This window comes from Chlamydotis macqueenii, chromosome Z (genome assembly GCF_036417535.1).
Source record: "Chlamydotis macqueenii isolate bChlMac1 chromosome Z, bChlMac1.mat, whole genome shotgun sequence".
Lineage (NCBI taxonomy): Eukaryota > Metazoa > Chordata > Aves > Otidiformes > Otididae > Chlamydotis > Chlamydotis macqueenii.
Window position 1 is genome coordinate 23,030,893 of NC_141593.1, and position 26,885 is coordinate 23,057,777.

The 26,885-nt window shown below is 39.7% G+C and overlaps 1 protein-coding gene across 5 annotated transcripts in view; it reads left to right on the forward strand.

Moving 5' to 3' along the window:
• The window catches only part of PIK3R1 (phosphoinositide-3-kinase regulatory subunit 1), a 58,957-nt gene extending 41,022 nt beyond the window's left edge, over window positions 1–17,935 (forward strand). For 3 of the 5 annotated variants that reach the window (XM_086770013.1, XM_086770012.1, XM_086770014.1), the window contains 9 exons: window positions 6,878–6,980; window positions 7,659–7,757; window positions 7,883–8,063; window positions 8,545–8,670; window positions 9,694–9,836; window positions 10,116–10,292; window positions 10,408–10,476; window positions 12,784–12,954; window positions 13,408–17,935. In XM_086770013.1, coding sequence (XP_086626139.1) covers window positions 6,878–6,980; window positions 7,659–7,757; window positions 7,883–8,063; window positions 8,545–8,670; window positions 9,694–9,836; window positions 10,116–10,292; window positions 10,408–10,476; window positions 12,784–12,954; window positions 13,408–13,597 — 1,259 coding nt within the window. In that variant the 3' untranslated portion in view covers window positions 13,598–17,935. Of the gene's footprint in view, window positions 1–473; window positions 493–3,236; window positions 3,298–6,877; window positions 6,981–7,658; window positions 7,758–7,882; window positions 8,064–8,544; window positions 8,671–9,693; window positions 9,837–10,115; window positions 10,293–10,407; window positions 10,477–12,783; window positions 12,955–13,407 lie in introns of those variants that run through there. The other 2 variants (XM_086770015.1, XM_010119307.2) reach the window with 2 other exon arrangements.
• Window positions 17,936–26,885: the final 8,950 nt, after the last annotated feature.

Here is a 26,885-nt window from a genome sequence, read left to right on the forward strand (position 1 = left end):
ATCATAAAGGCTTTCCCATCTGGAGGAAGCTTGCCCTCGATGCAGGTCCCAGAGCTGTTGGTGGGGCCCAGTGGGTGCTCAGGGCAGCACAGTCGGTTTGGAGAAGGGTAGCTGGCAAGGCTGGTTGTACAAAGGAAAGTGGGGCAATGTAAGAGTTGGGGGGGGATTTTCAGGGGGAATTCCAGGAGATGGGGGTCCTCTCAGGGACAAAGGGTGTCAAGGAACATGAAGTGGCTTTGGGTGTGTGACATTTGGTGGGTGTGTTTTACTACAAGAAGTCAAAGAGGAAGGGGGATGTGGCAGGAGAGCGAGGGGGCGTAGGGAGCTTGAGGCATAGCAGGCAGAGGGGCCGGTGAGGAGCAGAGGAAGAGCTACTGCAGCAGCGGGAAGGAACTGCTGGACGAATTGAAGCCTGTAATGGCCTGTGCACTAACTCCAGCTGAGCAGCTTCGTCCGGACTGTCTATCCTAGTTTATTCCTGTAAATAACATTGTAAGTAATGGCTCGAGCTGTGAAATGTTGCCGTTTTAAGCATGAAGAGGTAGGTTTTACTACTCACAGGGTCATGGCTAAAATGAGTGAGGTAATGAGACTGCCGTACTCCTACCTGCTCACTTGCTGGTGATGGGGTGAGAGTCCTGGCAGGATCGCCAAGATGTAGACACTTTGCTTTTAACTACACAAAGTATTAGCAAGCGTGGTAGCATAACAGCCAGAGCAGGGGAGTGTAAAGGCTGATCCCGTTCCTCCTGGAACCGGGCAGAAAGCTCTGCCCTGGCTCAGCCCATAATCCTCTGGTAGCGTTTTGGGGACACAAACAGCGGAGCGGGCACGCTGTCCCTTGTCGGGACTTTTTCTGCATCATGTCGCGGTGTTGGCTGGACGGTGGGCATGGCCGAGGGTGGTTTGGAGCGTGGGGAAAGCACTTTGTCTCGTCTGGCGAGAGAGCCGATGCCGCTCGGGAGGGAGGCGGCGCGTCCGTGCCTCCCCCGGCAGAGGGCTCCCCTTCGAAACGAATGGAAGCCGGGCTTCGCGCCTCGCCCCGCGCCCGCCGCGCTGCGCCGGGGCTGGGTCTGCACAGCGGCGTCTGCTCGGCGCCCCGCAATGGCTCGTTGGACGTGTTCGGTAAAACTGGAGCGGCCCGCGCGACGTCACTGGGATTCTTTGCAGGTCGATGTATGTGTGCGTGTTTGCGTGTCCGCGTCGCATACACGCGCCAGCCTGTCAGACCTCGTCAGTTCTCTTCCTGCTTCATATATCATTTTTAAGGAAAAAACGTGCTGTATAGATCAAAGAACAGTGTGAATCTGACTGCAAAAAAAAAGTAGGTTGCTGACTTTCTGCAAACACAAATCTATAGATTCAATGGGCACCACGCAAGGTTTTGAAATTTAAATTTAAATAAAAACTAAGATAGGGCAATTGTGTGAAAATGCAGATGTGTGCATGCCAGCATCTCTTTTTGACAAGACACTTGATTCTTCTCTGCAGGATGATTAGGAGTTCATTTTTGCACAAGGCACGGGAATTAAAAAAAAAAAAATGGACTTAGGAACAAAGCCTTATGTTTTATCTCTCTGTGGGTACCTGTGCTTTTTAAAATGGTGAACAATTCAGTGAATCAGATTTGGGTTGTCTTTTCCTCTTTGAGAATGTGCTTTGCATTGTGGGCCTGTAAACCAAGAAGAATTATCAACCCCATCTGTAATTTTAACAGTAAATAGGAGGCATATCAGTTACTGTCAGAAGTTGGATTATTTCAGAAACAGAGGTTACCACCTCCATATGAAGTACGCTGTACCTTTTAGACTGTACTGATTTAACTTATATATAGAACTGATGATTGTTCAAGTAAACAAAGGCTAAAACTGGAAAAGCAAGGGATTTTTATAGGTGAAGCTAATGGGTCAACTGTAAAAGATAAAAAATGCACTGCAGATATTTGAGATTTCATTAGGAGGTACAAGTGGGTTTGGAGTTTTGCAGCACAGGAGGATTTTGGTAGGTAGAGCATTTGGGAGGTGAAAACTTTTCAATGCCATTTGACTGCTGCAAGGAGCACAAGCTGATCTCAAGGAACACAGCTACTAGAAATTCCCACTGTTTCCAAGAAGTAGGAGGAAAACATTAATCCCCTTCTCTTCTGTCTCTGAATTAAATCTTGTCATCTGCCTCTCTTTTCACTTTTAATTTATTTTATTGTAAAAGTATAGCTGGGAAAGAAGTTAACCTCTGTAAGCAAAGGGGAGCAGGCTCTTCAGTTGCTGCTCTGTTCGTTTAGCAAGCCTGATCTCCACCAAACACTAAAGCAGTGAAAATACATGTAACCTAAACTGCTCTCTCTCAGTACAGTCCCTTTTCCCACCTGCCTGCCCAAGAAATGAACAATCCTGATGTACTGGAAAACACCATGGATATGGACAGGTGTTCTTCTACTATTTTCAGTTTGTAGGAAATAGATAAAATGCCCCACAGCATCATGCTAAGGGTGGTCTTCAAGCAGCACCTGTATGTGTGATCCAGTGTGAGTGTGTAGGAGGTGATGCTGCGCTTGCAAGCAGGCTGATTTGCTTGCACAGAGCTGCTCTGAGCGATGCAGCTCCTTTCAAGGAAAATTTTTATTTTTTTTTCTGCAGCAAGTTAGCCACTTCCTGTTCATGGTGTTTTCTCAACTTAATACTGCACTCAGCAGCCAGTGACAGAGACTATTTTAAGGGCTCTTACAATAGTCCTCTCACTTACTTAGCTAAAATCAGAAAGTTAGCCCTGCATTGGCCACTTGTTAGCTGATGACAACTTTTCCTTTGAATCTGGCTCCCCCTCCCCCACCTGAAATCCCTGGCTCAGCAAATATTTGAACCTGCCCAAGTTAATCATGAAACTGAGATCTTTATCTCAGAGAGACGTGCAAGCTACCGAGGGTGGTGTGGGTTTGGTTGTTTTTTTTTTTTTACAGTACTAAAGTCAGGTTCACTTTTTAATGATGAACCAGAGTAAGTGGATACCTTCTGCGCAGCACAGAGCTTTAAGCAGTTAAGAAGAGAGAGAAGGCTTGGATTTTCTCCCTGCCTGTTACAGTTTTTTTTTTAGGGATTTTCATGAAACACTCATTGGAAAGCAGAGCAATCTCTTCTTCAGAATTTTTTTTTTCTTCATTGCTTCTTCCTAGTAAAAGGAGTTTGGAGGTTTTTTTAAGCAAGATTTTTATAAGAGGAAACCAATTAATTTTTCAGGTTGTTGGATTGTATTTTCAGGCTGTACTACAAGGGTGAGCATTTGCGATGCATAATTTACAAAGTAAGTGATTTTGAATTTCTGTGTGTGTTTTCTTCGTCACTTTGTGGAAGTATTTTGCTATAACTGACTACCAAGTAGAGCTTTTACGGTCTTAAGATATGTGAGTGAAAGTCAAGTACCTCAGTACCTCTCCAGGTTATACAGGGAATGGGGAATCACCTTTCTGCCTCCTGTCTTTTCTTGCCTGCAAGCTAGGCAAGTCTGAGCTCAGCACAAACCTGATTATACAAGTGTGGGCAGTCCAGAATTTGGCCACCAGTGAAACCCTGGAGAAGTAATTTTTCCTGAAAGCCTTTATTCAATGGAATAAAAAAAATCTTACTGATCCCACATGAGACCTAAATGCAGCAATGTAGTATTTGTAGGAAATCTTTATAAGCTAATTTAAATAATTACCTTGGCAACTTAACTGTTTGGGTAGCAGGTGGGCTAAACTTCCAAGTTCAGTGTTTGGACTTGTGTCTGGGATGATTTTAAGTATCCTGTTTCATTTTGGAAATGGAAGGAATCTTTGGAGAATGTTTACCTAAACAGAGAGGGGAGAGTCTACTTCAGAATGAATTTAAGCTTGTTAATTTATAAAGCAAACTAGCCTGCATTTTTTTTGTAGCTGTTGATACTGCAGACATGTTCTTGTATGATAATGCTTGTCTAAAAGGGGTAAGCTGCTTAGGGGCACAAAGTGAGGGTAGATGTGTGTGAAATATTTGGGAAGGATATAAATTGTGCTAGTTTTTTTAATGAGTATTGGTGAGATAGAGCATATTTCAGCTGCACGAGGATTTCTTATGATATAGGCATAGATAGTTGCTACAGCTACTCTTTGTTGTGGTTATTTTTGGTGTCTGGTTTTCTGCCCCCATAGATTATAGCGAGTATAAAGCATGCACATTGCTGCACATAGCATTCTGCTCTGGAATTAATAGTGTTTTCTGTGCATGTTTCTTCCAAGAGGTCTGCGAGACTTACAGTCAGCGATGGGGACGATTTAAGAAGGAATATTTCTAAATGGTAGGAGGATACTGATGACATAAAGTCAAGTGAGGAAGGAGACACTGACAAGGGACTTCTGCTTTTAAAAACAATTAACTTGATAAATATCTCAATGAGAACAAGGTAGAGAAACAATGTGAAAAGGCAGACTAAATCATGCTGTATCCTGACAGACTGGCTTTTTATGTTCAGCAAAATCACTTTTCAAGATCTTGCTCAGTTTTGACTTCCTGCCACAGTCTAGGCAAGTCTGCTGAATGTAAGATTACAATATCACAGCTTTAGATTTCAGAATTATTTCACCTAGATCAATTGGAATTGTATTTTATTACAAAATGGTACGGGGGGATGACATATCTGCAGCACATTTTGTATAATAATACCAAGTATATCTGACCTGTGTGTCCATTAAAATAATAGAAACAGAAACAGTTTAAAAACATAATCTATGTTTCATTATGTGAAGATATATATGCCTGTATGTGTATGTATGTGTAAAATGGGTGCGTAACGGATACACACCCACCCACCCACCCTTCTGCACCTTTAATATGCACAGTAGGTCCAGAAGCCTTTTAAAGCTTTTTGAATGGTAAAAAAAATAATGAGCAGGAGAATACAACTGAGATGGGACCAACCTGCTTTTAAAGGGAGCTGCCCTGTGTGTGAGTGTGCGTGTGTTGTGTGTGCCTGTGTGTAAGAGCTGTGTGCTGCAGCATATCAGCCTTTTGTCATCCTGCCAGGATTGGACTGTACCATGCTGCAAAGTCAGGAAAACGAGCTGGAGGCGCAGGCGAGGAGAGCCCACTCATTCCTTTTGTTTGTAATACCAGGTTTATATTGCAGTTCTGCTAAATGTAGATTCTTTCCAAAACTGAAATTGTTTTAAGATTAATGTAGAACAAAATGATGAAACAGGAGTGGTCTGGTGACATTATTTTGACATGATTGGCTGAGGATTATGATGTAATAGGTTACAGTGCAGCCCCTTATAGGTTTTAAAATGAATTCCAAGACACCATTACAAAGAGAGCCTGACTCTTTTCTTGTATCTGAGCTTACTCAGTGAAACTCATACAAATGTACAATACTGTTTGGAATATGGAAGAACTGGATATAGAATATCCTAAGACAGATATAAATTGTGGCACAGACTTGATGTTTTACATAGAAATGGATCCACCAGGTAAAACTGCAGTCTTATTATGAAAGACTTAATTCATGCTAGTCTTTACAATAGCTGCTGAAAAATTCTTAGTGGATATGTAGGATTTCTTTACTTTGTCATTGATACAAATAGTTTTTGTTTTTCCTTTTTTTTTTTTCATAAATTAGAATTAAATTGTGGTTTAGTGCATGGTTATACTAACTAGAATCTCTTAACCTGTAGAAATACCTGTCTGCTTGCTTAATTGAATTTTTACTGAATTGACCTGTTTCTAGTTTGATTTTATTCTGTCAGATGTAGTTCTAGTTCTGCTATTATATCATTAAAGATTTGTGTTTCTTTTATTATTATTTTTGCTATCTCTGTTCCACACTGTGACTAAAAAGAGATGCTGTAGTAACACTTTTACTTCCTGAAACAGTGATTGCTAATCATTGTTTTGGATTGTTTGAGGTAAAACAGGTTTTAAAGTCTAGGAATATTAATTGAATACCTGATACTGCATCATTTTTTTTGTCATATAAGATATTATGCTATCTTGATATTCACTGCAATTTTAAAGATATTTTCTTTTGTAGCTGGTCATAATATACAGGACAGGGACATTCATAAGGACTGATGTTACTTACTGGAGAACTAAAAGAGCTGGTTTGATTTTTAATCCTGATCCCAGTGTAGTCCCCCTTCCTACTAAGTCAGGAGTGCTGCAGTATCTTCTCTGGCACCCAGTGGTGTACATATGCAGCTTTGACATTGAGAAAAGGGGGATGTGGTTTTTAATCAGTCCTGGCATTTGGAACACAATTTATTCTGTAGAGTACAAAGATTAACAGAAGGGATATTTGGGTCAGAGAAGGGTTTCTTTAAGTGTTTTTTTGGCACATCATCACACAGAATGCTGAGGATCACAAAAACCCAATTCTTCTTCTTAAAATATACAGTATTGCTGTGGGTTTGCATCTTTTATTACTCAGCTTCTCAGTGAGGAAGCAGCAAGATTCCTTTAAGATCATTATATAGGAGGAAAAAAAAAAAGATATTTACATGTTTTATTATTTATATTCACCTGAAGATAGTGGCAGAAGGTAAAAGCAAACTTCAGAATTTTTTTTTTCTCAAATGCTTTTTTCACAGAGGGAGGAGATGAGTATGCTGTTATATTGTTCTTAAATTATTGCAAGAGTAACATACTTTTTTGAAACAGTACATCTTCCTTGTTGAGTTGTATTGTTTTCAGTAAAATATCTTAATTATTCTAGTGTCTTTTAAAAACTGTTAGTGATGGAAAACTCTATTTCGTAACTCTATTGGTTTTCCCCCCCACCCCACATTTGTGTAGTAATGTGTGATTTCAAGGAATATATGATGAAATTTTCAATGAGTTGTAATCAACTTCTTTTCTTTCCCTTTCATCTGCAGCACTGCCTCCTAAGCCACCGAAACCTAATACTGTAACTAACAACGGCATGAATAACAACATGTCATTACAAGAAGCTGAATGGTACTGGGGAGATATCTCAAGGTAAATCAGCTCAAGACATGTACTTCTTATGTTTAGCTTTATGTGCTCACTGTGCTGTTCTGTGTGTATACATTATGCTTAAGTATCAAAAATTACAGTTCTAACAGACATTTTTATTATATTTTCCAACACAAGCATATTATGGTTGGGTTTATTCCAAACATGACTGAAAAGTTACTGGCAGTCAGTTAGAATGTAGTATGTGAAGTGATGTTCTGTTACTTTGACAGCTATATGAAATGCTAGTGTGAAAGGACAACACCAAGAAATAAGTATTTTCTTCTTGTCCTTCATCTAGAACCTCAACTGTAGGCACAACAGTTAACAAGCCAGACTAACAAGTGCCATTTATTAGCAACATTTTTAACTGTACTATATATAGGTGCATTAGACCAGCACTGGCTGCTCCAATTGTTCAGGCTTGTATGAACAAGCAGAAAGACCTTTGCATTAATATAATTTTGTCCAGCAGTGAGAGAACATAGGATATACCATTTTTAATCCCAGTTGTTCTCTAGCAAAGTTAAATAAGCTATTAAATAACTGTATTTATTAATATGGAGTTCAAGAAGGCTTTATAAAAAACACTTATTTTAAACAGAAGAATTTAGAGCACAGTGAGAGGATAAATGAGTGAGAAGTAGCTAAAATGATTGGTTACTTTTGCTTTCATTTTAGAGAAGAAGTAAATGAGAAACTTCGAGACACTGCTGATGGTACCTTTTTGGTACGAGATGCTTCAACCAAAATGCATGGGGACTACACACTTACACTAAGGTAAGATTATTTACGGTAGCTCTGTAGTACTTGAGAGTAAAATGCAATATTGCATTTAAATTACAGTATTTTTTAGGAAATAGTACTTGAAGTATGCCTAACTTTTCATCAAACTTTATTTGCAGGAAAGGAGGAAATAACAAATTAATCAAAATATTTCATCGAGATGGAAAATATGGCTTTTCTGACCCATTAACTTTCAACTCTGTGGTCGAGCTAATAAACCACTACCGGAATGAATCTCTAGCCCAGTATAATCCTAAACTGGATGTAAAATTACTGTATCCAGTATCTAAGTACCAGCAGGTAATTTGGTCTATTTTCTTTGTGTTTCACTTAAATACAGAGAAGTCGCTGCAGACTTGATAAATGCATTCCTGTGCATTTATCATGAAGAACTTCAATTCTGTTAATACGTGAAAAAATAAAGTGGGTATAAAAATGGATATTTTTGTTTGAAACCAACTGCACAGTTTGCATGTAAATAATTAAAACTAAATAAAGGAGATACTTTATAAAGAAATAAACTTATTTTAATAAATATTGCACTCATTAATGATGAAATATATAATTGTTTCAGTATAAAGCTGAACACTTGCAATGCAAAACTGTTTTTTCTCATTAATTTCTCATTTGCATATTATGCATATAGTATATTATATCTCCATATTGATGAAAGAGCAGTCACATTTACCATGTAACTATCTACACATTTTTAAGCAGTTTTATCCTTGTGCAATAGAATTGTTTCTGTACAGAATATCTTTCTTTCTGCTCATCTTTCTAGGATCAAGTTGTAAAAGAGGATAGCATTGAAGCAGTGGGAAAGAAATTACATGAATATAATACCCAGTTCCAAGAAAAAAGCCGAGAATATGATAGACTCTATGAAGACTACACAAGGACATCTCAGGTGAGTTAGATTTGAAACGAAAGGGAGAGTGGAAGACGTCGGTAGATTTAGAAGAATATTATTGTAAATTCATACTGCCATCTTCCTCCATCCTCCTCCCCCTCCCTTCCACCACCGCTACGATTGCCCAAAAGAGGAAACATATCTGATGTGCTTGCTCAGTATAGTAGAATCGCTTACTCATGTTTGAACAGTCTCCACCTGTAACTTAACCCACCCTGTGCCCAAGTCTGACAACTGCGTCCAAAGCAAGCACAGAACTTAATTTACCAATGTTTCTGCATACTGACCTCATCAAGCTGAGTTACAGTTTTCAAGACACATTTGCAGGGAAGGATTGCGTTTTATTACTAGTTATTCAAGGGTCTGGTTTCATCTATTCAGGGGTAGAGAGATGACTTGTGTAGATACAGTGCAGGAATGAAAAGCTGTCTCTGTCCTTTCAATTTAATCAGTTATTAGCCGTGTCTTGAAGTGTCAGTGAATTAATGCTGTTTTACAGACCTAGAATCAAGACTGCTTCTTCAAATGTGCAGGAAATATGCCTAAAAATAGTTGAAAACAAGTGGAGAAGTGCAGGCATCTTGAACTAATGAGTTAAAAGAGTTAGCTATCGACTAGCTGCGTAGGGGCAGGAGGATGGAGTAGATGACCCCTTGAGACCTGTCCAGGCCAATATCTTACGCTTTTATTTCACAAAGATAGATGTGCTTCTGAAGATATTAGTTGGTACGAAGGGCAAAGTGCATTACCATAAGGCTCTCATCATCACAAATAAAACTTATTTATACAAAACGAAGATTGTAGCAGACTCTTTGTTTAGCAGTTTTTCTTGCTTGGAAAGCCTCATCATGGTAGCCTTTTGCACAGACCTGTTCTCTCTGTGTTATAAGGCTCTGCAGACAGAATGCGTTCTGGTAAAGGGATACTGAAGTCTTCTTTACAATATAGTGAAGTGTTTCCATGATACAAGCCATCCCCTCTGTGTGATAGCAACTGTAATAACAATTATTTTATTTTCAGGAAATTCAAATGAAAAGAACAGCTATTGAAGCATTTAATGAAACAATAAAAATATTTGAAGAGCAGTGCCAGACACAAGAAAGATACAGTAAGGAATACATTGAAAAATTTAAACGAGAAGGAAATGAAAAAGAAATACAAAGGTCAGTATTTGTATTTGCATTTCAAATTGTATGATTTTGAAGAAAAAAAAAACAATGGCAGGTATAGATCTACCTAAAACTAAAGCAAGATGTCAAATTTAAAGTTGTTGAGTTTGTAAGCAAACAGGCCTCAAGTGGGGTAGATGTGAACTTGCAAAATGTATCGCTACATCTAGAGAAATAGTCTGTTTCCTTAGCTGTCTACATGGCTAAATAGCAGATTATAAAGTTATGACTAGTACATCATCAGAGTGTAACCTACCACATTATTCCATTCAGAATTATGCACAACTATGAAAAACTGAAATCTCGAATAAGTGAAATTGTGGACAGCAGGCACAGATTAGAAGAGGACTTAAAGAAGCAAGCAGCTGAATATAGAGAGATAGACAAGCGTATGAACAGCATTAAGCCAGACCTTATACAACTGAGGAAGACAAGAGATCAGTACTTGATGTGAGTATCCTTATGAATTAACAAATTTATTTTGAGGGTTTTTTTTAAAAAAAAAAAAAAATTGATACCCAACTTGTGCGACTAACAGTTAATTTTATTTGCAATTATTCTCCAGGTGGCTGACTCAAAAAGGTGTTCGGCAAAAGAAGCTAAATGAATGGCTTGGAAACGAAAATACAGAAGAGTGAGTATTAAAATATTTAAATATTTCTAGTATTTCAAATCATAGATTAAGCATTCTAATTCCTGGACCACACAGAGGAAATCTCAAGCCTAGGTCTCTGGTGACAATGCACACTGTTAACACATGTCAGCCTACCTCATGCAAGTATTAGAAAGGACTCTGTCTCACCCCCTACTCTCTGTTATACAGGGAAGTGCATAATCAAGTTACTACAGCGAAGTACTGGAATTTACGTCTTTATTCTCACTAACAAAATTTAGATCATAAGGTGACAGTATCTTACAGAGATGCCATGTGTATGGATAAATTGTTCATAACTTCCCTTAGGCATGGGAAGGCTTTTTCCAAATTTCAAGCATTGTCACTATGTTGCTATCTAGTATAGTGGAACCCACATCAGTATATCACATTGCTATTGGAGATTATAAAATTATATATAGTGAAGAGAGTAGTCCTTCTCTGGTTTTGTGGTCTGGTTAATTTTTCTGGGAAATGACAGGATAGTATTCTGTCATTTCAGCAATTCAGTTTACTATAGATTCTGACAGGGGCTTGGCTAATGAATACATTTCACTTCATTCTTGGGAAAAAGCAAAAAGCACCTGGGAGGTGTGAATGCAGACCAAATTTAAACAAAAGCAAGGCACAAAATAATATTAAAAGTGTAGTAACAGTAGCGAATTAATAAATAGAAAAACAAAGTTGTCAGTGTAATATTCATATCAACATTTTCTGCCTGTGTAGTTTCCTGTGCGTGCCTTTTGTACTGCCTGGCTGAACATATGGCAAAAGCAGCAGACTAACAATGACTGTTTTGTGGCTTTACATTCTAGCCTTGTCCACATCTATTTTAATTTGACTTGGTGTATTGAGTCTCCTACTGTTATCCTGGAAATTGTGCATCTCTGCTGTGGCTGCACTGGTAGAAGCAGGGAATAAAAATGGCATACACGATTTAAAGCCATATTGTTCACTCAGTCTCAGCACAGCTCAAAGGTGATATGATGGAAAATGTATAGGCACCTGTTTCCAGTAGTGCTCCCATCACTTAAATGGTAGACAAAGAGCAATGCCAAGCCATAGTTTCAGTGTAACATCAAAATAGTAAGTGGAACTGTTTAAAGAAAATCTTCCTTTTCTCTCACTTTGTGACTGTCCTTGCCAGTGAGTCTGGTAAGTGCTTAGGTTTCTGCTGAAAAATTAAACTTTCAGAATATGACTTTAGAAAAAAAGTTGTAATGCAGAAAAAAAACAATATCATGAGCAACAGGAAAAACAGGAAGTACTTGCTGTAGGTGCTGTTTGAAAACAGCCACTGCTGGATGCATTTGAGTATCATGCAGGACAAAGGAGTACAGTGGGATAAGGGATGTACAGAGAGTGTCATCTGAAACAAAAGAACCTTTCTTCTTTCTGAAAAATTGAATTCTGTGTGAGATTGGTGATTTCTGTAGACCTCTGATAATCTTCAGAAAGACAGAACTCTGGATGAGTGAGACATCATGTTTTCTTAGACCAAGGAAAACCGATTAAACACCTATTACAGACAGAATAAATACATTAGCCAAACACAGACTGATTGCAAGCGGAGCAGGAGAGGCAGGGCCCACCAGTCCAGGCTGCTGGGGGAGCGGGGAGCTCTGGAACTGCAGAATATCAAAGTGATGTCCACACAGCTGAACCAGAGACATCTTCTTTCATGGTGAGCTTTAGATCAGAGGGCTCTCTGTAACTCTAAATCAGCTTTATAGTTGGTGGCTGTTTTGGTAGAGAAGGCCCTAGATTACTTGCCCTTCTCATAATCTGGTTATAAGGAGAGAGCACTCTACTATTCTACCCTTTCCACAAAGCCATCTCCTCTAAAATAATCTGTCTACCTGTACAACTGCTCGTAGCTTTCACAAGCAGCAGCAGTAGTTGATACATTGCATGATTTTTTACTGCTGACCAAGTGATCTTTGGAAATGAAGCTGACTTAGAGGCTCTTGATTTTGTTGGGCTTGCTATTTACCAAAACAGTGAGCAATGGTAGAAGTACTGAGGTGCTCACAGTAGATTCTGAAAGATAGCAGTATCCTTTTATACCCTTCTTCAGATTGACATGAGTGTTTTTAGAAGAAACAAGAACCAGAATTCAGTGGTTTAAACGGTGCAGTATTATGTGGTTTACATCCCTAGTTTTACCAGGGAGGCATCCTACTAATCACTGACTTACTTTTTTTCAAGTAATGTGAAATGAGGACTACTTAATTCATGGATTTTGCTCTGCCATGTGTTTCACAAACATATTTTGTCCTATTTCAACAGCCAATACTCTATGGTAGAAGATGATGAGGACTTGCCCCATCATGATGAGAGAACATGGAATGTAGGAAATATCAATAGAAGCCAAGCTGAAAATCTGCTGCGGGGAAAGCGAGATGGAACATTCCTTGTTCGAGAGAGCAGCAAACAAGGCTGCTATGCCTGCTCTGTTGTGTACGTACTCTAATTTGTGAATGATGTAACCAACATTTGAGGCACCTACCTTGAGCCATGGGGCAGATAGACGCTTGTATATGCATAGATCCCATTGGACCTCTGGGCTTAGAAGCAGACCAACAAGTCCTGAGGCCATCCTATTGCTGCTCTATTTTCTACGCAGCTCAGACCTATGCCACTCCCACAGATGAGCCTCATGCAGAAGAAGGGAAACCAAAGCATGGATGCGTTTATTTATGTGCATCCGCTAAGTCCTGCCTATCTCCTGCCTCCCTAAGCTAACACAACATCTGGGAATTTGGGTTAAACCTAGGCTTTTACCATTATCCCACCATAGAAGACAGGAATTCTGTGTAGTAACTAGCATCTTAAGATTTCTTGCCAATACCTTATTTCCTAGCTTAACTTTACTGTACAAACTAAAAACTGGTTGTTTTTTTCCCTCTTTAGGGTGGATGGAGAAGTAAAGCACTGTGTGATAAACAAAACACCTACTGGGTATGGATTTGCGGAGCCGTATAACTTGTACAACTCGCTCAAAGAACTGGTGCTACATTATCAGCACACATCACTCGTGCAGCACAATGACTCTCTCAATGTCACACTAGCCTACCCAGTATATGCACAGCAGAGGCGATGAAGATCTTAATTCTCTGAGTTGTTTGGTTTTTTCCTAAAGAAAAGATTTGACAACATTGAGGCCTCTGGAGAGAGAAGGCTTCTTTCAGCCTTGCTCAAGAATTTGAGCTGCAGTATCAAAGCTGTCTGTCTTCAGATGGGACTAGAGCTTTCCTTCACAACTGCAGTGGGAGAGATCACAGTATTAAGCTGTGAACATATGTTTCTAATCTGAAGTGCTTTTTTTTAATTAAGAAAAGAAAAACACAGGAGAGAAATCCTAACCTGATCTCCCTGCAGGGACATAGAGGCCTTTAACCATGGTGCTTGTTTACGACCACTTCTGAAGCTTTACCAGCTAGAACATTGGATTCTCCAGACACAACGTGTAAGAGGTCTTTCTCATTCGGTTATTGGAATTTTGAGGTCATGACCTGACTTGGATTTAGTGTTGCTGCACTCAGTGGATCCAGACACACAGCATTGTGGATGTTTTGGTTTCTGGTGAATGATATGTAGCAGAATGGCACTTTCATTTGTAAGGGACACTTTAAAAGGACTTCAGCTACAGTATGTTGTTCAGAGTAATTGTAATATCAAAGTGCCAGGAAGTGTTTTGTTTAGACGTTTAAAAATCCTGTTTTAAGAATATATTTAAGACTGAAGAAAACAGGACTTTCAATGGCATACAGTATATAATAATGTACATAGTACTGGATGACTAACTATCATTGATGGAAACTCTCAATACCAAACTGCTTCTCTTTTCCCTTTTCTGTTTGCTGAAAGCTGAATTCTTAGACTATGCTATGCAATACTGAATTTTCTTTAGGCTGTAGTCTTCTCTCAAGCATATCTACAGATTAAACTTGGTTTTCTTTCTTGTTTCCTTTCCTTTTTCTTTCTTTTGCCTGAGAATATTTTTCCTGATTATTATTTTTTGTTATTCATTTTATTGTTTGTTGTTTTTGTTTTTTTTTTAAATGTACAGGAAGCCAGCAAGAGTTGGCTTCAGAATTAAGACTATGAACTATTTTACAATTTTCTTTGTATAGAATATTGAGCTACTAGCTCAAAGTTTAAAACGTTCGTAATTTTTTTTTGACTAAATATTTTGTTGGGCAGTGCCTGATAAGCTTCAAAGCTGCTTTATTCAATAAAAAAATATGAACATTACAAAATATCACTGAGTCCAACAATAATGTTTCAGAGATATCTTTAGAATATGGTACCACGCTATGTTTGCTTCTTGAAGCATTTTGAACTTCTATGATGATTGTCTTTGTATTTGGAAGACAAAAAATTGTGTATCCTTCTCTGATAGTGATCTCCGAAAAAACAGGCAAAATTTGAATACTGACGTAGATAGTTTGGATTTCAGAATGAATCCACTCTTCGTAGTAAATAAATAACTTCTTGACCTACTGTGGCAGAATTTTTGTCAGCATGTAAAGTTATTTTCATTTAATATGAAGGATTTTTCTCTAATCTGTTGCCTAGATTTGTTTTTTGTATTAATATTGTGAAAAAAAAAAGCTCCCACCTTTACTGAGAACATTTGGATAAAACATAGAGCTAATTAAGACTGGAAAATGTCTGTTTTGAAAATGATTAGACTCTCATATGTAACATTTTCTTATTTGTTTTTGTAAGTTTGTAGGCTGAGGCAGTATCAAAGTGAACACCTGTGTAATTTCAGGCATCAGAGACTTAGAGAATGATGGTTTCGTTAAAGGAAACAAATACATTCATCCCACTAGAGCAAACTTACTAGAAATTCTGGAACAATTTATTGTGGGTGGTTTGCAATGGTTATTTATGGTCCTGACCACTGAGGAAATTCACACATTGCAAATTGATAAAGTAATGAAGTTCAGAGAAATCTTGGAAAAGTTTTGACTAAGTGAACATACGAATTTAATCTTCTCCCAAGATGCAAAGGCAAGACCCATTACTATTAAAGGGAGTTGCACACACAATTAAAAGAGTACGACCCATGGAGTTCTGTCATAGTAGCTCTGTTTTAGAGATACATGTGTTTTAATTCAAAGTATACAGTGCTTATTAAGCTGTTGGAAATAATAAGAAGAAATTTGCCAGTCTCCAGTATTTTTTATATTATCTTTTAATTTTTACATTATTCCTTCATTTCTGAGACTATAAGGCTTTTGATTTTGTTTTGATTTTGTGCTCTTTTTTTGGTGGATTGTCTTTGCTTTCCTATAGATGTATTTTCTTACTAGAATTTATATCAGGAAACAAGATTCAACCAATATTAATGTTTCAGAATAGTCACCACTTACAAAATTATTCCAAATATTTTTTCTGAATAGAAGTTTACTCTTCATCCCTTTCCTTCCTCATTCCACACTCTTTTCAGGCCTGTAGAATCATGGTTTACTAATAACTGGTTTTTACTATTAAAAGCACCAACAATTACTCTGGCATGCCAGTTATACTACTGGGCTTGAAGTTACAAATTAGTTCAATATACAACAATTTAACACTTGTAGCAATCCAAGATATTCTTTGGACGTATATTAATTTTTGAATGTTAGGTATTTTAAGAGTACAATTGTATTTTTTCTCTATAAGCAAAATATATGTAATCTGAATGGATATTTCATGTAGCATTTGTCAAGAAATTTTATTGTAGTTAAGGCATTTGGATCTAATTTTCCTTATATTAAGAAAACCTCTGCTATGTCAGTGGGCCATATCCTTAGCATGCCCAGCCCAGTATGGGATATCACTTGTTCCTGTGTTGTACAACTTCTCTTTATCTGTGGTTGTATCAGAGAAAAAAAATAGTGTGTGTGCAAATTTGGCATGTGCTTTTCTTGCACAAGCAACAATGAGAAATAAGCACTATGTTGTGAGGATGAGTGCGTAGGGTTTCCTAACAGGAAGTTCTGCCTACACAGGGTCTGTGCAATTTGCAGAGATCACTTACGCCCTCATATTGGCCTCAGTGGGTTTTCTTTGGTACTTACATGTTGTGTGGCCTCTGCATTTTCCTCCCTCCTTAATGCACAGCCCTATGTCCTGGCAAAGGCCCTGTTCCCTGCAGAGTTGTTTGTCCTTAATGTACCATATTGTTCACTCCAGTTTTGATTGAATCTCAGACTAACATATACAGAAAAAAAGCACATGGATGAGACTGAAAAAACACAATGCTTTTCTGTATTTCTATTGACATGTAGTTTTTCCATCTAATATGATTCACAGGTGGGATTTGTTTTGTTATCCTTTTCTTGTTTGGGGAATTATTTGTTTTATTTTAAATCCCTGAGTTAATGCTGCACTGCAGCAGCACTTTCACAAGGCCTTTGAAGGATGTGAGACATAACATGGAGAATGAAAACCCACACGCAAAATCAGGAGTTTCTGATTTCCTTATGTTGAAATTTTAATTTGGAGTTTTGGGGATATATATCTGTGCATATGCGTGCACACTTGCTGTGTTTATGTATGAATAGAACCCAGTATAGGTGCATTTTTACCAAACATGATCATTTTGCTGAATTCAGTAAGTGATACATTAACTTTGTTTAAAGACACACGTACGTGCACACTAGAGCTTTGTGCAGCATGTTTGCAAATACAGTTAGAAAACTGAGTTTCTGTGTTGTTAGATATTTTCTTTAAAAAGAAAAAAAAGCTTGTCTGTATGGTTCAGTTATCTAAGAAATCTTGTCAAGCAATCTGTAAAACCAAATCTTCAAATTTTTTATTTGGTGTCAGCTGTTCTGTAGTTAAGAAATGGCTTTGTCTTGTAATTGGCAATGAATTAATAATGCTTGGGAAAACATTAAAATGCTTCTACTGGGGAAAACTTCTGCTGATTTTCACACAGTGCTTTTGCTATGCATGGTATTAAGTTGGGAAAGTGAATCCTGATTTTTTTTTTTTTCAGGGTCACTTCAGAAATGGGCAGCTCAAAGCACAATGCCTCTCATGGGACAAGTTTCCAAAATGCAACATTTTATGTAGAATCATGGTATACTTACTGCAGTTGAAGAACTAAACTGGACTGTAGGAGTTGGTAGTGTTACATTGCACTTGTCCTAATGAGACTGCATTAGCTGCCCAAGATGCTGCTATTTTTTTTAATTCTTGTTTTTAAAAATAAAGCTCTGTTCTGTTAAATGTCTTTAAAACATTAAGATTACTTTGTTTTAAAATGATCTTTGAGGAGGTGGAGGGTAAAGTGGGTTGTAAATTGCCTTTACAAGGCAACAGTGAAAACATGCCTCCTTGAAATTTTGTTCAAGCTATAGAGTTGTTAGAGCTGTGTCTTAAGTTGCTTTTAAAAATGTAATAAGTCTTCAAGCAGAATAAAGGTTGTTTTAAAACTGCATTTCAGTTGTTGAGGCTTCAGTAAGGACTGAGGTGTCTATCTACCAACATCCTTGGCCAACTATTCCTATCTATATGTGGCCTACTTTGAAAATGAGACCCAAATGCTCATCTTATTAGAGGGAACTATGGAGCAAGTAATTTCAGCTGACTCACAACCATCCTATGTATTGAACTGAATGGAGTAGTTGAGTAGCTCCGGAATAGTCTCATGTCAAACAGTGCCAAAATGACAGTTCTGCTCATCTCAGACTTTTGCAAAAGCAGTACAATATTAATGATCTGTGATCTCCCTTTTTCACTGCAGATTAAGTTCTGATTCTTCTGAAATCAGTGTGACTTTTGTCACTGATTTCCATGAAGCCATCCTGTCAGCCTTAGTAGCTGGAAGTCGTTACCAGCTTCATGGCTGTATCTAATTGTGAAAACCAATGTCAGAATGAAAAAGAGGGAGGGAGTGAAGGGGAGATTGGGCAGGACTGATTCTGAGCATTGTTGTCTTCCTCTCATTACTGGTATGTGGTATATGACTTTTTCAAGCCCATCCATATCTTGCCCCAGGAGATGTCCTCCAGGGAAGTCAGCCAGCCACTCTGGAAGCAGAAAGAAATTCCTATTCCCATTCTGTCCAAGATTTCCATTCCAAAATCTGCCCACATTTTGCTTGCAGTAGTCACATAATAGCCCCTGACTGAGGTACTCAGGTTGCACAGGCTTGAAGTAATAATCACAACATTGTCACTGGACCTTAGAGGTTCTTATAAGAAACACTGATTTAAGGCTATTGTTATATTTTAACCTACTTAATAGAAAGCAGGACTAGCTCTCCAGTGATATTTTTAAAGGCTTGGGACTGCTCGTGTATTTTTCTTTCTCCCCAAGCCACTTGACTCCTGCAAAGTCGTTCATGAGTAACTTCACACAAATCCCTTTGTCTGAGCTGCGAAGCCAAAAAGGGAAGAGGAAACTTTTAAACTGCTCACTGTTGCCTTCTCCGGGCTTCACTGAAGGGACAGGTGGCATCTCCTCCCCTCAGACCCCAACCTCCAGCATCTCACCCCATCCCACACCTAGCACCCAGGCGTCCCTGCCACCCAGGGCGGAGCTGCCTTAAGCCAACTGACCAGGCCCACTGTAAATCATACGCCAGTGCTGATCGGCTGGCCAGTGAGCAAGGCTGGCTTTGGCAGGCAGAGGTCCCTGTAAAGCAAACAGGCCAAACAGGGGGGCAAACATAGCCCAAATGTGTGCCTATGGGCCACCCTGCATGAGCAAACACGAGCACTCCCACAGCTGCAGGAGGGGGCAGCCCTGCACAAAATGGCAGGGATGAAGATAGCCCTGTGGCATAGCCCTGCCGAGGTGATGGGCTGCCGCTCGCTGCCTGTAATGGGGGCACACCTTACACCACAGCAAAGAGCCTCACTTGTTCACACAGGGACCCTTTTGAGATTACTATGTTTAGGATACACCTTGCCTTTACCCCGGGGCCTAACACCTCACAAAGGCCCTCGTTTAGAGGGTGGAAACTGAGAAACGACAAACAGTGAGGTCCTGCCACTGTCCCTGGCTGGAAAGTAGGCTAAAAATAAACAGTTCTGCTTTCCCTGTGGAACAGCACGCGGGGGAGTGGGGTCAGACATGCTTCCCATCAGACGAGGGCTGTACAAAAGGCACTAGGCCTTTCCTGTCACCTCTGAAACAACAAAAAGCATGATCTGTGGGAGCCCTGCTGAGGACATGGTTCTGGTGTCTCTTCTTGTTTAGTCCCTTTGGGGACCTATGTCCTCAAATACATAGACTACCAAAAATAGAAACTCTGTAGGGACCTTCTGGGTAAACAGACATCAATTGATCAGCCACTATTCAAACTTCGGATAATCTTTGCAGGGACCAGCACTTTAACCTCTGAACAGCAATCAGATAACCAGAAACGTCCTCCTGACAATTCTTTGAAAAAGCAGGTTTTTACCCATGGCTGCAGCAGGCCATGTTTCTTGCCAGAACAGCATTGCAAGGACACCTCTTGTTGCACTGTTCTTTCCTCTACAAAGAAATTGCCTTTGCATACTTAAAAAGGAGGAGTGTAGGCCACTGATTTAAACATGTGCAAATATTGACAGGAGAAAAATTTAACAGGTAGCACACAAAAGGATGTAAAACCTGCCATCCTCGGGTCTTTGAACAAACAATATTGACAAAACTGAAGATGAATATAGTTAATTCAGATGATGATTTCACTGTCGTGTGTCTGGTATTCTTAACTCAGTAGAAGACTGTAGCCTGAGAAGAAGCTAACGAATTAATACCTGAGAGCATTTCTTCCTCTATAAATGTTTATTTCCTACATGGTTTAGTTTATTTTTCCACAAATCTTGTGCATGGTGAAAAACAAACGTTCTATGAAGGTTGCTAGATTAATCTTTTTTTTTTTTTTTTTTTTTTTTTTGCAACCACCCGAAGTACTTCAGATTTGTCTACAGGGTGTTAGGTGAAACAGACACATCAAGAGTCAACACTTGGTGACCTTCCTGCAGGGAATCGTGTGGCTGGTTTGTGTGACAGGGTGGTCCATCACACCTGCCTGTCCAGTACCCAAGGCAGTGCTTCATACTGATGTTGGCTTTTGTGTGCCCTCAGGCCTGTCACTGCGCTCAGGGGAATAAGGTGTAAGCTAATAAGGTGGGTATAGCAACTCTTAGCAGCTTGTATGTTGTGAGACTGAATGGGAGTAGAAGAGACCTGAAAGAACATGAAAGTGGAACTATGAGAGGAATGCAAATCCAGCACTTGTCAGAGCTGGAGCCAGCCATACCATACCAGGGTGCAGAGGTGAGGGGAACAGCCTCGCACCTCTCACCACACCCTCTGGGCAAGGACACAGACTTCACCGTGCTGAGGCTCCAGGCACCTTCCACCTTCCCTGTGAAATCTATGCAGGATTATTATTCTGTTGGGTAAAGGCTGACACTTAAAACCAGCAGCTCTTTGCATTCTTATGCAATTTGCAGCTTTCCCCTGTTTCAGGAAGACAGTGAGTTGAACATTTTGAGGTGGCATTCATCTCATCTAATTTTAGGCACCTAAAAGAAATGCTTGTCATCAAAGCCATCTGGCAAAGCTTGCTTCACAGAGAGAGCCAGGCAATTCCCCAGGCTGATTCACCCCACTTACCTCAGGCACTATTCTTAAGATGCTGTGAATCGTGCTCTGTAGCCACTCCATTGACTGGAGGGGGAGCCCAGGCAAATGGTTTACACTAGACGTGCAACTTTGAGGTGGCTGTGGTTAGATGAACTCAGACTTTCCCCTGCTGATAGGCAGTTCAGTTTTAATCTTTCCAATACCAGCTGCAATATCTTCTGCTCTTAGATAATGATAAGGGCCAATTAATTCATGGCAAGGAGTTCAGTTGGTTTGTAGAATTTGAGTCTACCATAATAATTGTGAAAGTGGCAGACAGGTTCAAAAAGATGCTGGGCTGTATCCTCCTTGGAGCTGTAATGCCAGAGTCCGTGCAGAAGAATACAGATAAGCAGTAAAACCAGGATACTACTGGCTTCTTTGCCTGCTCCAGGGCAAAACCTGACACTGCCTCAGACCTGGCTTAGCTGTGCTTCCAAGAGCCTGTCTGTGTGAAAGCCATAGGCCTGTATTTGGGGAATAATTTGGTCTGTTGCCAGCCATGTGGTCAGCTGAAAAGATGGTTTTTCAAGTGAGATTAGTTTGTTAGTCACCACATCTGTATTTCCTTTCTTATCCAGGGGAAACTTGGGGAACTTGACTTTCCTTCCTTCCAGTTGATCCATAGCCAAGACATCGTGTCAACGAAACTAAGATGGGAAGGACTTCATTCAAATTACCTCTCAGTCGTGCTGAGCTCTACCTCAGGACAGGAGAGCTGTGTGAAATTCCCCATCCATCTACTACATGGAAAATTCAAGAAGGTGCCAGGCCCTACAATATTTTTGGGGTACAGGAGTATATGCATACTTATCCCATTTAAACCAAACCTTTCAGTGGAGAATGCTCTTCTGAGAAGGGTCTGCAGACTGCATGGGGAGTTTCCCTGTTCAGTGAAATGGAAGATCTGGCCTTGCATAGCCTCAGTGGTTAGAGCAGATGCAGTGACAGGTCTAAGGCAGGAACAGCATTTTGGGCAGAAGATTCAGGAGCCTTGAGATGAAAGAGGAGACGCTGTTATGCAAACAGCTGTTGCTCTACTGATAACAGGCAGTGTAAACAAGAAAGCCATGGACTGTCAAACAACCCATTAGCACTATGAATCCTTAGGATGTGTGAATAAGATTCTCAGAATAGGTTCATGGCATTGCACCTGTTTATGGTAGGCGCTGTAGGTTTCTGGACAAAAGAACAATGCTTCTACGTGAAGAATGGCCTAGCAGGTGAATAAATGTGCACAACCACTCTTCTTCAAAGCTGTGAGTATTTCAGAGGGGAAGAGAGGACAAATTGATTAAAAAAAATAAAAGGCCAACTGGTGTACAAATACACACAATTAAATTCTGTTGATGTTTCAAAATGTCTTGATCTTTATTACCAATAACAGTGTTACTAAAACTGAAATCTTGTTATGGTCTGTCCGTTTCCCACAGTAATCTTGGCAGGCGCAGACGAGCAAGCTCTTGTCCACAGTCCTCCAGTGGAGAAAATGTCTCTTATCTGGCTGGGCCACACAGGCTTACAGTAGGGTGCGGCTAGAGGCTGGACCCAAGTTGTCTTCCCGTTAGCACAAGTCACTTGGGTGCATGTGCACTCTTCTGGCTAGCTATGTGTGACAACTCCTGGGTAATTCTGGCTCAGAAGAGCCATTTTGAGAGAAAGGGAGCAGGGGAAGGGAAAGGGATTGTCATTAAAGTTTTGGTAAGAAATTTTTTCACAAGAGTCTTCCTTTTGCTGTCACATACAGAAGAGCACATCCTCTATCAAGATGGTGTAAGAAAACTCCTTTTACTAGGGAAGGTTGTTAGCTGTAGCAATTAAATGAACAAGTTTTCCACCCTTATTTTTGGAACATCTATAGCAATGTGAATGCACATGCTCCCTCAGCATGTCTATGCTGCAGACACTGTGACTGCAATACCTGCGGGCACACCTGGGCTCACCTGACATTTCTTAGCTGAATACAATCAGTAACGTGGCCTCTGGCCTGAAGACAAGCTGACTAATCGAGAATGCATTCAGCTTCTTAGCCAGGCTGTGCTGATGAATAGACTTAATTTCAAAATGCGACGCTCCACCCATTTTTAAAATTCATTTGCCCCTTGAAAATAGTATAAAATTGGTGAAAATCATCTTGAGAAGCCTGAGAAATCCATGTCAATGCCTCAGTAAAGACGTAACCATGCTGCATGAGAGAAACTGCTGTAGGAGTTTTCCAGAAAAGACACTCCAGAGCTTGGAAAGTGAGTCTACTACGGCTCCATCACTGCATCCCATCCTTATTGTTCGTATCTATGATTTCTATATCAGATTTGCTGGATTCATCTCCAGTCAGCAAACAAAGACTGGGGTCTTTTTGACTGTCCTCAAATCTTAATATTCCAGTCTCTGGCAGGGGAACCAACTGAAGCAGACCAAAACTTCTCCCACCCACTCACCTGGGCTATTTTCTGTGGCAATGGGGCTGCAAGGGAAGGTAGTGGCTAGCTTATGCCCTGATATGAAATCAAGATGCCCCCAATGAACATGCCTGAGCTCAAAAACTCAAAGAAAGTTCTCTCATATATATATGGAAGCATATGTAATACATATCTAGACCTTTACTAATGCATGTCCATGTCCAGTTCAACATCTGTGTTTTCTTCTTTGAGCTCTCATCTTCAAAGCTTTTTAACTCACAAAAAGCATCAGCACAAGTTAGGCAGCTGGTTTCTTCTGTTAGTTTTTTTTAATGTCAGCTGTACTTTGTACAGCCTTGAAGCTGAAATAGATGACGGTAGGCTCCCCACATTAAAAATAAGCGATACCTGTGGGTATCGGTCCCAGCAGATACTTCACATCTGAAGTCTCTCTACACTTTCACCTCTGTAGCTTCTGAAGCAAACCTGGCTCTGGAGCCTTGAGAACTGGCTCCCACTGAGAGAGAGGGATGATGAGACCTGGAAAAGAACTTGTCTTCCACTATTTTCCTGAGCAACCCATTTTCAATGAATCAGTTTCCTGGGAGATCAACTTGAACGCAAGGGCAAGGGTCAAGGCAGAGAAATATGACAAGGTTGTTAATTACTAGCTTTTCTATTCACATAGTCTTCTAAAACCTCAGATTTACTTATCTTTTTAATTTTTCTTTGCAGATCATTAAGGGCAAAATTCTCCAGTCCAAGATCTTTCTCAATTTAAAGTTATTGATGTATTTGTTAGTGCTGATGCATTTGATAATCCAAGGCTACATTCCTGTGTCAGATAAATGGCCCACTCGGCAAAAAGATGTCGTCATTCTCCATCCTTTCCTATAAATTAATCTAGTCATGGACCTTGAAAGAGACGAGGAATGTAAGGCTCAGTGTGCATGTACTAGGGTTAATCAAGAATAGTTCTGCAAGGACAATTCTCATTAAAAAAAAAAGCTCACTTGTTTCATATGAAACCCTCACAAGGGTTATGGATTCAGCAGAACTTTTTCAATGTTCAAAATTAAAAGCAGGACTCTGTTTTCAGCCTGATATGTTAGTCAACAGTGACCATGTTAGCAGTCACTCAGCTTATGTGAGGTCTAGGAGAGTCTCCAATGAGCAGTGGCTGAAGTCAGAGATAAGGCATCCTAGGTGAATGCTTTTCCCACCAGACTAAGGAGTTAGCTTCAATTCATTCATGGTTTTACTTCATATAAGTAAAAATATTGATTGGGTTAAAAAAATAACTCTGATGGTGGTGCCCAGGCCTTATGGCACTCACCAGAGACAAGACAAAACTGGATTCACATTCCTACTTCAATGGTTAGTCCACATCTGCAGCAAGAAGCCTCAAACCTCTTGAAACTAAGCAGGCTTAGGCTGAGACAGGTAATTGTATCGCTATAAAGATGGTGGTGTTTTTCTCTAAACTGTTTCATTTCTTGGTTCTCTACTGACTATTACAGCTCAAGAAGTGACATCTATATCAGAACTACTTTTAGATCAGTACTCATATTTTAAGGCTTAGTTGATCTGCAATGTGAGTCTGGCTTTGGATTCTAAAGGACTGAATTCTGGGAGGTGTTTCTGCCATGAGAAACCATTTCATGCAACTGTAGAAATCACAAACCTTCTGCTTTGAACATATATAACTTAAAAACAGAACAGGAAACCAAACCCAGACAGATCTGCGTATGACACAGAAACCAGACTGGACTGGTGTTTTCATAACTGTACTTTATCCACTCAGAATCAAAGGTATTTTAGATCCTCAATTTTGATTTGGCTCTTTTTTACTGAAAAGCTCAATCCTGCCTAGTTTTTTGGGTCAGAGACATGAACATTTGAGCACAGCAGTAACCAAAAGGCCAATGAATGTATTAGAAGCTTTTGTGGCTCTAAAAATGTACCACAGCATAACTAACTGTTAACTGATTGGAGGTTCCAAGTCAGAAAATACCTTTGGGTCTTAATTTCAACTCCCTTCCCTCCAGACTACTCCAATCCCAGCACAAATTCATGTGAACTAGAGAGAGATAAATATACATGATGGGGCTGTGTGTGCCAAAAATCTCTTTAGGTTCACTGACTCCATCTAATCCTAGCACAGGTATCTCCTCAGAATTATCTTCATTCCTTACAGATAGATTTGGCTGCCATTCAGGTTACTATTTTTACTGTTAAAGTGATTAGCCTTGCCTACTTGCTAAGTTAAAATATTTTAAAATAGTTTCTGCTTTCTTTACCAATATTTTAAAATGTAACTGAACCGAAATCACTGGTTAGGTTAGGCCTCCTAAACTTGAAGACATGCATGGTCTAATGAAGTAGAAATTTTTCTCCTGTCATTTGCATGGGAGCAGTGCAAAAATCCTGAGTAGATGATAGAATTACACCATGGGTATTCATTAAGGAAAGTTCAGTAGAAGAAGAGTCACATTAAAACTTCACTCAAATAATCCCTTTTGGAGAATATTGGAGGAACACTTGTTCAAACGCTGTTCAACCAAAAAAAAAAGTGGTGATCATATCCACTAGGCAATTTATTTGACAACTTTTTCAATAATTTACCTAGCACTGATGATAGTGCATTTGTAAGTGAGAAAGTTTAAATTATCAGTCTCATTTAATTTTGCTGCTACAAGCTCCCATGGAGTGGTTTTGTACTAGTGTCATAGAAACCCATTCCCCTTATGTGCCTAACTGCATGCACTGAGTGTACTTGAATTACATTTGCAATGGAAAACAGAAGTTGTATTTCCCAATTAGAGAGCTTGACTATTCTTACAGATGCCCAAGTTTCTTGAGCTCTTTGTCCATTGAGTCTGAACTCTAAACTTTGCCTAAATATTGTTCCTACAGGGAGGATTTTTTTAAATGGTCTTCTGCAAGTCCATCTCCCTGCCTGAAAAATAAACTGTTGGGAGGGATGGAGAGAGGGCAAATTGGCAGTCTGATCAGGTGCTTGGCTTACCTGGTCATCAGCAGTCACTTTCAGGATGGGACAAATAGCTGTTATGGGAGCAAATTCACAGGGGTTGGTGGCGGTCACCTGAATCAGGAAGGTTCAAGTTTGTCTGTCTGTTTTGTTGTGGAGATAGCTGCAACTGGCAGAGCAGGGAGGAAATGTTTTTTTTCGTTAGTGATAAGGGCAAAGGGAGGTGTTGAAAGTGCAACATATAAAGCTTCTGGGGATTTTTGCATGTGCATAAACAGGCATATAGGACAATCAGTAAGTGTCACTGCTGCCACAAGAGCTTACACCATAAGCACAATCAGTCAGAAGTCCCAGATCTACCTTTTTTTTTCTCAGGC